The sequence below is a fragment of the Dermacentor andersoni genome, chromosome 5 (genome assembly GCF_023375885.2).
Source record: "Dermacentor andersoni chromosome 5, qqDerAnde1_hic_scaffold, whole genome shotgun sequence".
Classification (NCBI taxonomy): domain Eukaryota; kingdom Metazoa; phylum Arthropoda; class Arachnida; order Ixodida; family Ixodidae; genus Dermacentor; species Dermacentor andersoni.
In genome coordinates, this window is record NC_092818.1 from 145,660,795 (window position 1) to 145,676,692 (window position 15,898).

General features: G+C 47.0%; 1 protein-coding gene across 3 annotated transcripts in view; it reads left to right on the forward strand.

The window, feature by feature from the left end:
- Window positions 1–14,445, forward strand: part of mAChR-B (muscarinic acetylcholine receptor) — a 110,748-nt gene extending 96,303 nt beyond the window's left edge. For 2 of the 3 annotated variants that reach the window (XM_050178879.3, XM_055071117.2), the window contains one exon: window positions 12,390–14,445. In XM_050178879.3, the coding sequence (XP_050034836.1) occupies window positions 12,400–13,800 (1,401 nt within the window). In that variant the 5' untranslated portion in view covers window positions 12,390–12,399 and the 3' untranslated portion in view covers window positions 13,801–14,445. Of the gene's footprint in view, window positions 1–2,217; window positions 2,316–12,389 lie in introns of all 3 variants that reach the window. The other variant, XM_050178878.3, reaches the window with a different exon arrangement.
- The last annotated feature ends 1,453 nt before the right edge of the window (window positions 14,446–15,898 follow it).

The following is a 15,898-nucleotide window of genomic DNA, read 5'->3' on the forward strand; positions in this document are numbered from 1 at the left end:
GATAGATAGATAGATAGATAGATAGATAGATAGATAGATAGATAGATAGATAGATAGATAGATAGATAGATAGATAGATAGATAGATAGATAGGTAGATAGATAGATAGATAGATAGATAGATAGATAGATAGATAGATAGATAGATAGATAGATAGATAGATAGATAGATAGATAGATAGATAGATAGATAGATCGCTCTTAAATGAAAACTGGAGAGGTTTGCCCGGCGTCACGCCTATAGCATGCTACCCCAAGTGAAAACGCCGATAATGGAAACGATACGCGCATTCACGTCACAAACACTAATTAAGGTATCTTGTTCAGACCATTGTCGCTTGGAAAAAGTAAAAGCCTCTCGGTTGCCCCAGGACACACAGCCGGCGCTAGTCCAAAAACTAAGTACCGGTACGTGCGTGCGTGCGTGCGTGCATGCATGCATGCGTGTGTGCGTGCGTGTTAATTTTTCATAACAAACACGTATGCATATGTATACACGTATCATGTGAATAAAGACATGAAGAGAGCACAGCCTTGACCCGCTGTGGTTGCTCAGTGGCCATGGTGTTGGGCTGCTGAGCACGAGGTCACGGTATCGAATCCCGGCCATGGCGGCCGTATTTCGCTGGGGGCGAAATGCGAAAACACCCGTGTACTTAGATTTAGGTGCACGTTAAAGAACCCCATGTGGTCGAAATTTCCGGCGTCCCCCACTACGGCGTGCCTCATAATCAGAAAGTGGTTTTGGCACGTAAAACCCCATGATTAAAAAATTAAGCATAGCCTTGCTTTTGAACGATCTAGGCTCTCTAAATATGTTTGTCAAAATACATAATAAACCGAAACAAGTGGAATACTCCGATTCAATGCTCTGCAGAGTAATGCAAGGAGTTTCAAGATATTTGAACACGCACATGCAGGATGATGACTGTCATCAGTGCATTCTTTCGCAAGTCAAGCGTGCGACGTTGGAATTTTCGCGTCCCTGTAAAGTCGAATAAACTGAATGGCTTCATTAGCGAGAACGACAGTCGTTATGTCGCGTCTGATAAGGCGTAGAAACCCGACGTGGTCGATGTCGACGTTCAAACGACGTCGTACGTTCGCTAACTTTTAATCACGCTTGAAATAGTTTGGGCTCGACGCAGGAAATCAATGCAGTTAGCTTCATTTCTTACGCATGAAAGATAAACCCTAGCAAGGACATTGGTTCGAAACAATGTAACTTTTCAAGCTTCAAGAAAGCTAAGATCACTAGATGCCTATAATAAAACAGAAAAAGAAAGAACTCGGAGCGACGTTGCGTTATTCAATACGGGATACTGCTGTAATTCAGCTGTCAAAGGCTTTTTCATTCGTCATGGACACGGAAAGAAATCCCGTTTCCTGCCTTTACCACGCGAATAGTACGACCCTCGACGCACTATTTCTTGTCCGTATTTCAAAACCACTTTCAGAGAACGCGGTTTCTCTGACGATCCGCAACCATTCATCAAGGAACCCGCGAATGGACCGTAAATGATAGGTTGTATCGCGCTTGACATATAACAATTTTTGCTCTGGTTATCGATCACGATAGATTCGTACTTTTGTATCGTAAAGAAGTTGCCTCTGCGACCGCAACAACTTCGCAGAAAAAAGAAAGAAAAAGACAAGAGAAAAGGCTAGCACTTGGAATCATTTCTCTTTTCCCTTTGCCTCAAATGTATGTCAGGAAATGCCGCCCGTATACATATGAACGATATGCCTTGCAGTTTGTTGCTAAGATTTTTTTCCTTTTCATGCTGAGCAGTAGGTGATGCAGTAGTAAAGGTGCCAAGCTCGACTAGCAGTTAGAGTGCGTTAGGTGTGTGCTGCACAACAATTTCAAACTGTGTGTGAAGGTTGCAGCAGATTTCTTCAGGGTAAGGTGACTTGCATCGCAAATAGCAAAGGAAGTATTGCATAAACGAGCCCAACCAAGCGTTTTGCAACAATTGTAGCTCCATTGCGCGCATGGTCACGTGTGAGACCAAGTGAATGATCTCGTTCTGACGTTGTCACGTGTGCAGGCGACCATTTTCTTGCCCAAACAACTCCAGGGCACTTACGAGGGTGTACATTCGCGTCAATCGCACTGCAGACGTAGCCATTGCACAGATGCCGTCATCTGACGGACAAACTACTACGCCTAAATGTATATTCGCGCGAGGAAAAGACACCCCTTCTGGCTGTGCAGGAAAAGCTGTTACATGATCACGATATCATGGCTGCGTGGAGCAGCGCGGCGTCGTGGAAGTGCCACTCGAGTCGGCGGACTCTTCGCTGAACAGACACGTAAGCTTTTCCACAGCTAGGGAGGGATTAGCTGCACGAACATTCTCTGGTGTATGTTCTTTACAGCTACGTTCGAAGGATGGGGAAATGGGGTGGAGACGAGCTCCACCGGAAATGACGTGACGGTAATATCTCACACGCATATAGATGAGGTATTCCCGTGTGACCTTATAGCTCCACAGCATGTAGCGGCGGTAGTAAGCATGTCAACCAGACAATTTTCAAAGATCATTCCTCCACCTTCGTGTCAGGTTGCAATTCGGCGCAAGTTAACATACGCTGAAGCTCGTAGGGTTTGGAAAAAAGAAATTTGCTCCAGGACGTTTGTATAGGTCGCATAGTAAACGTGTTCATAGCTCAATGTTGCAAGCGCCAACTTTAACTCGCTATGGTGGCGTAGTGGCTATGGAATTGCGCTGCTGAGAGCGTGGCTGCGTGTGCGAATCCAGGCCGTGGCGGCTGCAATAACGTCAATACGCGCTCAAAGGTCCTCCGCTACGACGTGTTGATTTTAAACGTTAAAGCAGGCTCTAAAGTAACTATGTTTTCTGAAACAAAAAAGAAAACGATCAGTGTGGAGATGTCGGCTTGCTCGTACGTCAACTTGAAGGTTTTTCGGTGTAGCGCAACTGTATATATATATATATATATATATATATATATATATATATATATATATATATATATATATATATATATATAGTGTGTGTGTGTGCGTGCGTGCGTGCGTGCGTGTGTGTGTGCGCTCGCGCGCGCGCGTGTGTGTGTGTGTGTGTGTGTGTGTGTGTGTGTGTGTGTGTGTGTGTGTGTGCGTGTGTGTGTGTGTGTGTTTGTGTGTGTGTGTGTGTGTGTGTGTGTGTGTGTGTGTGTGTGTGTGTGTGTGTGTGTGTGTGTGTGTGTGTGTGTGTGTGTGTGTGTTGTTCACCGAACCACCTGCAAAAAAAAGAGCCTTTCTGAATATTGTTTCGCCAAGTGCTGTTTCGGTATACAGGGAGGAAATTGTTATACTCATGACATTAGGGCATTGGCAAACACGAGTTACACTTTCTTTAGAACACACTTTGGCGCTGCCCTATTGAGTAGCACATCTCTTCCGTTCGGTAATGGGATTAATGCGGATTGTTGTTTCCATTAATAAGTGAGAAACGAGGAAAACAGGTTTGAGGGTAGCGGTTCAGATAGTCGCAATTTATTTGAGCGTATCGCTTGAACAGTCTCAGATAGCCACTGCCACTTCCTACACTATTTTTGGGGAATAAGGGTGATAACCGACGAACGTACTACGTTTTCCTCGAATCAGGACTATATGACCGCCAAAACTTTCGATACGAAATAATTTGGAAAAGTTTCGTGCATTCCTTATTTTTTGTAAAGAAGTTGCTAGGTCGCAGGGTTAGAACGTTTATTCTTGAAGAACGCGTGGTCAGAAGAAAGCCTGAGCGTCGGAAAACTTTGTGCATAAAAGCGGCCACGTTATGTCGCCCGCTGTCGTCGTTGTGGCTGTTTGTTCTTTAGCAACGCCTAACTGCGCCTCGTAAAGTCGCCGAGGCCACGGTCCTGACAGGGCTGTCGCCTTACGGAGTGACGGCGGCAAGGGGAGGTGCGTCACCGTCGCAAGGGCACGGTGATGGCTTCGGCAGCCCTGAGGTTCCAGGTGCACCTGATAGCCGGCAGCTGGCGGTGTCGTTTCTTTGTGTCGCCTGAAACGGGGCCCAGCCGTTTCGCGCGCTTTTGCATGGCATTACTTGACATTAGGGAGACGCTGAGACGGCCAGAAGGAAGGCAAAGTGTCGTTATGGTTAAGAAATCCCGACTTAATTACACAGGAATAACTATAGAAACGACCGAGAGGGGGAAAAAAGCACTTCGCAACATGAGAACCTTAGGTGAGTAACTTCTGCAGTTTCCCAATCAGAAGAAAATAATTCAGAGAAAGGAAAGGCCCCTTCCCTCCCCTTCCTTCCGCTCTGCCCCACCAAGGTTGCCAACAGATAGCGAATAAACTAAGCCGATAAGCTGCCGTGCAGTCAATGTTGCTGTTCCTGACGTCGCTCGAAGTAGCCCGTGTAGGTAAGTTTGCGTATAAATTAGGTTTTTTACACGACCGGCGTTCGGAAAGCATGGGTACGAAACAGAGGTGGAAAAGTTAAAGAGTAGAGAGAGATAGAGAGAGACGAAGAAAAAGAGAAAGCAGGAGAGTTGATCAGCATAGGAAATACGGTTTTCTTCTTTCATTGGGGGATGGGGCGGCTAGAAAAGAAAAAAGAAAAAAAGGAACAGAAAGACACAGAGTATACACGCACGATCAAGGCGCACTACAACCATGCTAAAAAAGAAAAGAAAAATCACTTTAAATTGTTGACGCTTCTAAGATTGGATCCCATATACCCTGGGCCTAAGCAAAAAGCAATTTTCGCCGACAGAGCTTCGCGATCATGCCGTTATAGGTATGTATGCCATGTATAGAAACAATAATATATTTTAATGATGACGTGCCCCTCGATGATCCCTTCATTCCCTTCCCGACAAGTCAGGCGACAAGTGAACTCACTTCCTTCGAATCCATTTTGGACCGCTGGTGTAGCGGCGTAAGGCCACGTGATCAGGCGGCACTGTTCGTATTTCGCGCGCGATGAGAGTAAAGCGCTAAAAAAGAATAGGCAGAAATTAACGCGCTGAAAACATCTGAATTGGATATTCTAGGGCGCAAAAAGAAATTTTCTCATCAGAAGTGAAGCCTAAGTAAAGAATTAAGGGCTTTTCTGGTGATTTCTTTCTCTAATTACCTAAGTAATCAGTACAAAAGTTATCTGGGCACAGGCAAGAATTTGTGATGAAACAGCGCTGGTGACATAACCATATATTGTGGCAGTTTTGCTAACAGCTTGGCGTACGTTAGCTGGGACACACTGTATGAGGAGAGTGTGTCATATACGCTGCCCCGAGTAAAGTATTTGCCCAGGAGAAGGAACATCTGCTGCGATGGGAGAGCTGGAAAAAATAATTTTTAAGCAGTATGTATGCCTGTTTCCTATCGATGTAAAAAAAGAGTACGTAGTCCTATTCACGTAGACGAAGGAAAGGCCGTTACGCATAACGTTTTATTTTTCACCGCCTTTCAGTTCAGTAATGCAGCAACGGGAAGCTTTGGTGCACGAAAATGACGGCGGCAAGTAAAGTTGAAGTTTTGGTCAATACACAGCTAACAGCTGCACAGCTAACTTTAGCCAAGCTATTCAACAGCAACAACAATAGCAACGCAGAAAAAAAAATCAATAAAGAAAACGCACTGCAAGATACACTTATAATACCTACGGTGTTCTGTCGGCAGTCCTCTGTCGACCGAACAAAATATGTCTTAACATCGTGTCTTGCACCTTCTTTTTAATTCTTTCTTTTGTTTCGCTGAACAGCTTGGCTAAAGTTAGCTGGGACACCCTATGTATTTAGTCACTTTAGGAACATGGCTCTACATATCGCATGCCTCGCCTAGGAAGCAGTAGCTCGCGGGCGTTCTTAAAACAATAACGAACACAACAGGGTATAACCGAAAAAACTCGATTTACTACTGAAAGAGCGAATTTTCTCGGTGCAGCACGTTGTGGGGGGGTATACTCGGCGCCAGGCTATTATAAGAGCGCTCTACAAGATAAGACAGGCGCAAGCGGAAGGCCCCAGCTGTGAACGTTGCCCGACCTACTGTAACATCACGGCCTTGACATACGAGCTGAAGCTAAAGCGAACGAACGAACAAACAACCAAACAAAAAGGAAGCACTTGTGACGAGGTGCGTACAAGCGGCGTTTTCTAAAAGCAATGAAGCCGCTGTTTGAGCGGAAATTGGTGGACAAGCAAGTCGCAAATCAACGCGCGATAACCACGGGGACTCGAACGCTGCGCAGGAAAGCACTGAGAGTTAGATAGAGTGTGAGAGAGTGAGAGAGGAGCATGAAAGATTATACAGGCGCAGATGCTGCAGGAACAGTCTGGCAACACTGACTCAGCGTTCAGGGAAAACGGGATGCGGAAAATGGGGAAAAAGAACGTGCACCCTTTTATCGAACAAGTGCTCCCTGCACGGAGGGAAACCTCTACGGTCCAAGCATTTACCGGCAGCCGGTACTTTTTATACCTGTCAGTGTTATCTTAGGAAATGAATTAGAGTTCCCTGAAGCGTCAGCAACGGGCGAGAAAGGCCGAGGTGCTATCGCCGCTACACCGTTTTACTCCACCGCGAAGGGAAGGCGTCGCACATTTTGTTGTCTTCAACGATTTCTTTTTTTTTGTTTCGCAGCAGCCTTTGTTGTTTTAGAGGCCGCGCGAAACTTTCGCACGGTACGTGATTTTCGATCCGACCTCTTAGCAGTTTTCGTTTAACGCCTGAGCGTACGTGCTAGCTTGCTGGGCGCAGAAAGGAACAACATAGCTATGGGAGTTTAAAAGAGCGTTTAAAGTATAGGGAAGGCGCGATTCTTCTACGCGCTTATCTTTATCTCTTCATCGTTAATTGATAAGGAGAAGATTGAGCAGCTAAGCAGTTGGTGCATTTCTGAGGAGGATACATTGCAGATACGGCTTAGAAAGTGGATACGCAATAGCGGAACAAAGCCCCAGAAACGTGATTGTTCGCATTTTAGGGCCATCACAGTTATAAAAGTGGGGGCCTTTTACGCCTGGGAAGGAAAATTAACGCAAGTGATCATGCGCGGAACGCAAATTCGAAACTTCCGCGAGTTCTAAATGCCAAGGAAAGAGAGAGCAGTTCTTTGCATTCTTATTCTATATATATTGGAAAGGTTAGAAATATGGCCACGATTGAAATGCTTGTAATAAGCAGACAAAACCCCAAATGGGGTATTTCAGGTACCAATAAATAAAATAAAAAATAAACATATGCCTATTTTTTCTAGCGTAGGATATGGATGTCAAGGAGACGTGCTTGTTCTGCAAATGATAAGAATAATTCACAAATGGTAATATAGTTGACAAGATATAGAGAAATGTCTGCCCGATTTTTATTACATTTCACATTCTTCCGAGCATAACGTTGCTCTGAGAAAGCGGGGCTTCTACTCTGGACTACGTGAAATGCCGCCATATTGTCAGGTTATGTGATGTTCGCGTTTTTTAAGCCGATAAGAGTGGGCATCGCCTTGTTGGGAAGCAATCAGAACTGTCAAGATGGCGAATTTGACAGCTGTGAGTGCCTCACAAGTTGTCAGCGTTACATAACAGGACCTGTGGGCCCATATTCTGCGTCGGTCGATCACTCTTCGGAATATAACTTTCAGTGGATGCTGATTGGCTATCAGGGCACTTGAGCAAGGGGTAGAACCACATTTGCTCCAATGAGGCGTCGCGCTGCACGACGCGCGTATTCAAATACGAAAGCATCCCCGCAAATGATCAGTTCAGAACGGCCTCTTGCTCGGTATACCCGAGTCACTGCAGCTCTTGAAGGGACACTCTCGTTATGTAAATCCTCGCACCCGTCGAAGCTTTCTCCACACTAAATTTTAACAGGATAGGTACATATAAAAACACGTAATTAGGTGTGAGCCGACGTTACAGCACCATTTCTGAAATCTGCCTAAATTTCTACTAACAAGACCGGCACAGCCTTGAGCTCCAACGTTGGACTGCTTTGAGTGCGTGTGTGTACTTGCGTGCGCGCTAGCTTGTTTTCCCTCGTTCTGGTCATTCTTTTTTTTTTTCATTTTCAGCTGATGTCACACACATGTAGAGTACTAACCAAGCCTGAAGCCAGGCTAACTAGTCCGGTTATCGTTAAGTATGGTCTACTTCCGCTAAAGTGGCACCATGCACCGGGAAATCAGAAAAGCACAATTGACTGTCAGCTTATGGCTCCTAGGCGTCTGTCATTTCTGTTTTCAAAAACAAAGCTCAGGTTTAGGCAGTTTAGGCTCACATGCATGAATAATGCAACAAAGAGCTTTGAGTGTTCTTCGCATTTTTCTTTTGTCTGTCGATTTGCTTTTAGAGAGGTAAAGGAAACCAGCCCGAGTACTTTCTGATTCTGCAGGCGTTCTTTAAATTTTATTTCGCCTCTTTCATTCCTATTCTTTTTTTCTCTGCGGCCATTTATACATCGAGTTCAGCAGAAACTGGCGCGAAAGGAGCGATGCAGACAAATTTCTCGCACCCTTTCGAATTTGGTTTTCCTTCCTCCATTGTCTAAGTGGGAAACGAAGTGGCGTCATCTGGCGTCACTGTGCATTTCTCGAAAGCTAACTGCACTCCGCTGGAATCTTCGTGCTAATGCTACAGACAAATGATGACATAGATTAAACTAAAAGAGTGCAAAAAAAAAGAGAGAAAGGACATGGACAAGACTAGGATCAGCACAGACGCTCTCTAACAAGAGATGTATTTCAGAAAGAAGTAAAAGAAAAAAAGAACATGGTTTATTGTCTGCACATGCGCTGTGAGCAAACGCCGCCATGTTTCAGCCGATCTATTTTCACCCTTTTTCAATGACAGATACGCGACTAACGCCATAGTCACTCTTTTGCCTGATGAAAAAAGAAAAATGAAGAAGCCACCAGAAGGTCACGCGTCGCAGTGCTCCTTAATTCTGTTTCTTTTTATGCCCCTCCTACCTACTATGTTTATTTCGTCAAATAAAGTGATGGACTAGCAGCTCGCGCTAACGCTTTTGTGTAGAGTAAGTGAAGCTATCGGGATTACGCTTCTAAAAGTTTACTTCCTTATGTTTAGCACCAAGATCTGATGCAGTGCTAAGGAAATTGCAATCGAAGGCATCACCCTACATGAAATAAAGTAGAACTGAAGGCAGGATATCTTCTTGGAGACCGGGTAATTGTACATGCCTAATGTACAATGTACGTACATAGCTCCGCAGTCTTCGATTTAGGAGCCAACGCTCGTTGCACCCGGAGGAACAACATAGAGAGGGCGCCACACTCTTGCGAATAGTCAGCAGACAGTGCAGTACCAACGATGCTAACACGTAGCATCATTGTGTTCGTTTGTTGGAAAACTATAAATTTTGGCAGAGACCTTATTGTGTCATTTCCTTTTTTTTCCTGTACCATGCTTTTTGCCCTTCTCGATTGATTCGCGTGAAGCCCTCGCCATCGCATGGGTCTGTCACTCGACGGCACGATGATAAAAAATGAATAGTATCGGAGGGATAGAAACGTCACAAAGTGCGGCCGCCGGTTTCGGTTTCTTTCACATTCAAATGCAATGTGATGACACTTTTTTATTTTGACTCATCGACTACTATAACCAGTTGTAAATGGAACGTAAGACGCAATGAGGGTCTTGTTTCTTATTTTCGCAGAGACAGCACCAGTCAACTCGTATCAACTCGTTCGCGAAATTCGTTTTTCGCTAATGAAAACTTTCTTGTTCTGTAAACGTGACATCTTGGACCTATTCAAGCGCGAATCTATGAATTTAACCTGGCGTGATATTTTTTTCCGGTAATCCTTTAATTATTTTAATGAGGTTTAAGGCTACAACGTGAACACAACGAAAAACACCTATAATAGTATGTCTCTATATGTGACTGCAATTGAGTAAACCGAGTGCGACCTTGGTTAACCTGCTGCGTTTCCTTCTCTTTGTTGGTATCTGAGTATTTATCCTATATTTTCCCCTGCACACATCGTCACTGCGCTAGTTGTGTGTTTCTGAATTTCTTCTTAGTGCCTGTAACTTTAATTGAAGCTCTTCGTGTATTTATGTCATTCATTAACAGACTACATGCCAGCAACGCTGCGCTGTTATGAACATAGTAGCTAACCCGGACAAGATGTCGCAGGCGCCACCTCAAATGACCGGTACCTCATATATGTTTATGTGATGATGATAATGATGATGATGATGGTGATGATTATTGATATCGTGTCTACTACTACTACTAGTAGTAGTAGTAGTAGTAGTAGTAGTAGTAGTAGTAGTAGTAGTAGTAGTAGTAGTAGTGATAACAGCATAATATTATTACAGAAACAGAAACGTCCGTGCTTGGCGACAGTGCGCAATGAGCCACACTATATTGAAAGGAGCAGCTCGCGCTGAGTCCCTCCCCCCGCACAGGCCTTTGCTCATTTTACCTGAAACCGAAAGGCACTGGTGCTAGTCAGGTGAAGACCTCCGCCACTTGGCCTCTGTGCTAGCGCCGCGAAATGAAGCAGGATATCTTCCATATTAGCGTCACTCTGGATGACGTCCCATTTCCTACGCAGGCTGCCAGTGCTGCCGTTACTGGTTTCGTTGGTCTTTCGGTGCGCGATCTACTTTCTGCTCTGTTGGATAGACGACGGAAAGATAAGGTACTCGCTACATTGAAGGAAGTGTACGCTTGGCTTGGTACTTGAAGGTACTTGCATATGTGTGTATGTATGCGCTCACTCGTGCTCACTTCTTTGTATGCGTGCGTTAATGTCTCAGATGTGCTCGTACATTCGTGTGGCTATCGGCTGTAGTTGTGTATATTGCGATCATTTGCCGCGTCTGCTCGTACCTATCTGATATTGGAAGCAATCTCCTTGCTGTCATGTCACCTGCAGATGCGTGTTTCCTACGGGAAGTACGAAAGTACTCGAGACAGCTCATCCTTGATAAAATCGCGTGCCATGGGCTTTCTACACCATCGCTACAGGAGGGTCGCTGGCCGCGTAATAGGTCGCCGTGTTTTTGGCCGCACGCATTACGCACTCCATAGAGAAATGTCATCAATCATAGAGAAGTGACACGTGGTCATATCGAGAACCGATACGCTGGAACGCTCATCTAGGCGGCTACTCCTCCACAAGGGCTCAGGCTACAAGACACTATTGAAAGCAGCAAAGCATGAGAAGTCTATACGTGGATCGCGATGGAAGGTGTTACACAAACATGGATAAATGTAACGAAGGCTCGGCTGAGGGATTACGAGAAACTTCTGTAAACACTTCTTTAGTAGAAAGTTTCCATAAACATTTACTATGCCTGCGAGTCATGGAAATTGATAAATTTGTGATGGCTGCCACAGCATAGGTTACGACCTGACTGGGGTCACACGAAGTGTCCGGCTGCTGCGTTCACCCAAATATATCAGTAGCACGCGGCGCAATTTGTTCTAGCACGTCATATTCTTGAAAATGGTCACACTGCACTAGAGGAGTATTGATATAATTGCTGATTAAAAGGGAAACGCGTCCATAGAGCGAATTCATGAGAGGGACCAGAATGCCGCACTGTGAATGCGGTGTATGGTGACTTATTGTCGACCACCGCCGATGTGCCCTGGATGGAAATGGAAATGAGAGCCTTTGTTTAAGACATGTTTCACGAAGTTGCCGGCCCCTTCGCGATACACTGACTGCTTTATGTCCACGAACTGACTCGGCCCTCCTATCCTCACCGCACCACCTACTGCCCTACCACCTTGGACGGCGTCTTCCTTCTTTCTTTTTTGGCACGCACCCACTATTTTCTCCAAGCATTAGATAACTTGCGAAACTCCATTTATTGATTTCAATCTCCACTAAAAATGTCAACTGGCCCAGTTTATTTTCTAATCAATACCGCCGTCTTCCCGTGTTTAAGGCTTATACTTCAGAACACTAGGGTCAACGTGGGCTTTGCTACAAATTTCAGTATGGTCTCTAGAATGTGTTACGCATCCAACGTGCCGTAAAACTTCAACATACCTTCCATGTCTGAAGGGGCAATACTGATTTCACAGGGGCAGTGTATAACGCCGAGCCTTACTTCAATGGCTGTATTCTGAGCCCGTAAAACTAAGGTGACTTTACTCTTTCATTGAATAATAATTGAACCGAGACATGGTAAACTGTGTATAGCTACGCGTTTGTGCGTGTTGAATGTTTGTGTGTTCGCGTTTATTGTTATCTCATCTTTTATCAAACGTCGCATCAACACTCGACAGGGCGGCTCGGTCTTCAGCTCCAGGCTAACTTCCGGCTTCTCTTGAGAGCCGGTGCCCCTTTTCCGTCTCTCTCATATCTGTTCGCATTCTTGTCTCGAACCGCGAGTTCGGGAAGTCGCATGCTCTGAACCTCGGCGCCGTCGTCGCTGCAGGGCCCTGACCATGGAGGCGTGCGGCGGCGCCGCCAACGGCTCGTGCGTCGCCGGCGGCAGCGACAACCAGAGCGACGTCGACGGCGGAGGGGGGCCCGGGGCGCCGTTCAGCCCGTGGCTGACAGTTCTCATCGGGTTGCTGATCGGCCTCTGCATCGTGCTCACCGTGGCCGGCAACCTGCTGGTGTTGGCCGCGTTCGTCGTCGAGCGCACCATCCGGCAACCGAGCAACTACTTCATTGCCTCGCTGGCGCTCTCCGACCTGCTCATCGGCCTTGTCTCGATGCCCTTCTACGCCGTGTACGTGCTGGTGGGCCGCTGGGAGCTGGGCGCCGTGCCGTGCGACCTGTGGCTCGCCACGGACCACACCGTGTGCCTGGTGTCCATCTACACGGTGCTGCTGATCACCATCGACCGCTACTGCTCGGTCAAGATAGCGGCGCGCTACCGCAGCTGGCGCACGCGCGGCCGCGTCGCCTCCATGCTGGCGGCCACCTGGGTGCTGCCGTTCGTCGTCTTCTTCGTCAGCATCATGGGCTGGGAGCACTTCACCGGCGTGCGCGATCTCGAGCCGGGCGAGTGCGCGGTCCAGTTCCTCAAGGACCCCGTGTTCAACACGTCGCTCATCTTCGGCTACTTCTACGCCACGCTGGTCGTGCTCTTCGTGCTCTACGGCGGCATCTACCGCACGGCGCGCGACATGCAGCGGCGCTCGGCGGCCAAGCAGCGCCGCATGCAGCTGCTGGTGGCCATCGGGCGGCGGCCCCCGCCCCAGACCACCGCCGACCGGTCGAGCAGCCCGGAGTCGGACGACGACGAGGCCACGTCGCAGCACCAGAGGGAGGCGCCGCAGCGCCGAGACAGCAGCCGGTCCCGGGGAGGAGGCCGGCGTCGCGTCGCGGGCGGCGGCGGCGAAGGTCAGGACGACAAGAACTCCGGGCCCAAGGCAGCGGTCGCGACGGCGGTCAAGCTCATGGTCGTCGAGACCTCGGCCGGAAGCGGAAGCGGCTCCACCACGACGACGACGACCACGACGACGACGACGACGGCGCGGTCCTTGCTGCCGGGCGCGCTGTCCCGCGAGTCGTCGACCCGTAGCCGGCTCGTGTCGTCCTTCAGCAAGCGCAAGAAGGAGCACAAGTCCGAGAACAACCGGGCGCGCAAGGCGTTGCGCACCATATCGTTCATCCTGGGCGCGTTCGTTCTCTGCTGGACACCGTACCACATCTGCGCGCTCGTCGAAGGGTTCTGCGCCGACTCGGCTGGCTGCGTCAACCACCACCTCTTCTATTTCACCTACTTCCTCTGCTATGCAAACAGCCCCATCAACCCGTTCTGCTACGCGCTGGCCAACCAACAATTCAAGAAGACCTTCTACAGGCTGCTGCGCGGCGACCTGCACAAGACCTAGAGAGTATAATTGATGGGGAGGGGGATGTAGTCAGAGAGCCAGAGCCCAGTCAGTTCGCGTATACATGTGTCATTCCGGTGTGTCTTTGTCGTCGTCGTCGTCGTCGATAACGTGCCTGAGTGCAAAAGCAGGCCGACCGCCCTGTTTCCACGCCACTCACTCAGTCCGGTCCAGCGCTGTGTGTTCTTTTTTTTTATTGTTTTCTCTTCAGACGCCACATTTGCCTCGGTCCTCAAGTTGTGTGCTAGACTCGCCATCGAAGGAAACAAAAGCAAGCGCCATCAAGTGTGTCAACTGCGTGTGAGCGCCGTCTGCCCGACAAGGCGCAAAAATAAACACAAGCTTGCCGATCTTTTTATATACTGTGTTGACGCGTTGCGGTGAATCGACTGCGCGGCGACGTTACTTAGTGACATATCCCGAGACCGCCTCCACACAACAAAAGAACTTAGGATTACTGTTTTCATAGTTGCCGTTAGTTTAACGTCGAATAAGAATGAACGAAAACCCGGCTAGCATATAGTTCGTCGGTCTTGGTGTTAGTGGTAGATTAAAACGATGTGATATGCTGAAGTGTAGCGTACGGGCACTTTTGTGAGATGCGGTGAAATCCGAAGGAAACAAATACAGGTTGAGTTTGAATTATTCGTCAGAATGAGTGCAATTTCTTGAACAGGGAGGCATTGGTATGCGCCTCCTGTCATCGGCGACCCGGCCAATTCTACTTACGGACTGGCAGTAGTTGTAAACGTCTGGCGACATCAGGTGCTGCTTGTGAAAATTACTTTTGTAGAGCCAAACAAGCTATAAGTTTGAACACTGACCAGATGACAGAGGCATGACCCCCCACTGCTGACAAGATTGCTCTCCGAAGCGGTATTTTAAATAACTGGTGTCGTCACTTTACAGGCTACTCGAGCTAGTGATTGTTTGGAGTGCCCTGTGGATCGCGGGGCTCAACGAAATTACTGATCTCGTGATAAACGGAACCTGCAGCATCGACCGTTTCGGGACGAGATAAGATGCCGTAAAGTGTGGCCTAACCATCAACGTTATCATTTTTTCTTCTAGAGCAGCGCTGACTACATTGATCAGTAGCATAAAACTCCCAATCAAGATGTATTTCAGTCACATTTACAGTTAGCAGTTTATTTTTCTTAAGAAACGAAGCTCTAATGAAACTCGGGAAACGTGGCCCGCTATACGAAGAATACAAACTTTAAACCGCATAGGATACTTGTTTCTAGTGGAAGAGGGCGAGAAAGACAAGAGTACACAATGGCCGGAACTGCCGAACACATTAGTATGCACAGAGGGTTAACGTTAATGAAGTCTGATCTGATGTAACATATTGGGCAAATTCTTGCTGACGTTATTATGGCTTCATGAATATAGCGAGGCTTCTTACAACTGTCTTGTAAATTTCAACTTTATTCAATTCCACCTCAAACTTATAAAATTTGGGTGTTATGTACTGTAGCGCTCGAACGAGCTGACTGAATTCTATTCTACGCCAGACAATTTTACCTTTCGGACTCCGAAAATAGAAGTCGAATGACGATGGCTGTGCCGGCAATATATAAGTTACAATTTATGCCAGAGCATTTGACCACTATAGGAAAGCTTTCTTAACTGATATGTGCATTTCGTACACCAGACAGAAAAACTCATCCAGTAGTGCTTTGAAGCGGTATTACTAGGCGGAGCACAGAAGTCTTTAGTTTGTTCGTGTCAGTAAGCGAAATCTCGGCCGCTGACCAATATTATCAAAAGTTACCCGAATTCTGAGAAATTCTTTTTGTCTGGTTTGTTAGTTTGGTGGCTGATGTTACTAAGGGGTTGCTTTTGTTAGTTTTTGTTATAGCCTTCCATGTTGTATGAAATCAGTGAATGATTTCGGTTGTACGTGCGAGATAGGGAAAAAAAAAAGTTTTGGTGGTGGCGATAGCCGCGAAAAAAAAATCTTTTTTAGCTGGGGAATTCGTCATCGTAGCACCAAGTTGGACGAACACAAAGTACATAAGGCTGGGCAGCATCGAATAACTCGTGCTGTCCCATCTTGTGTCCTTTTGTGTTCATCTAATTTTGCGCTACGATT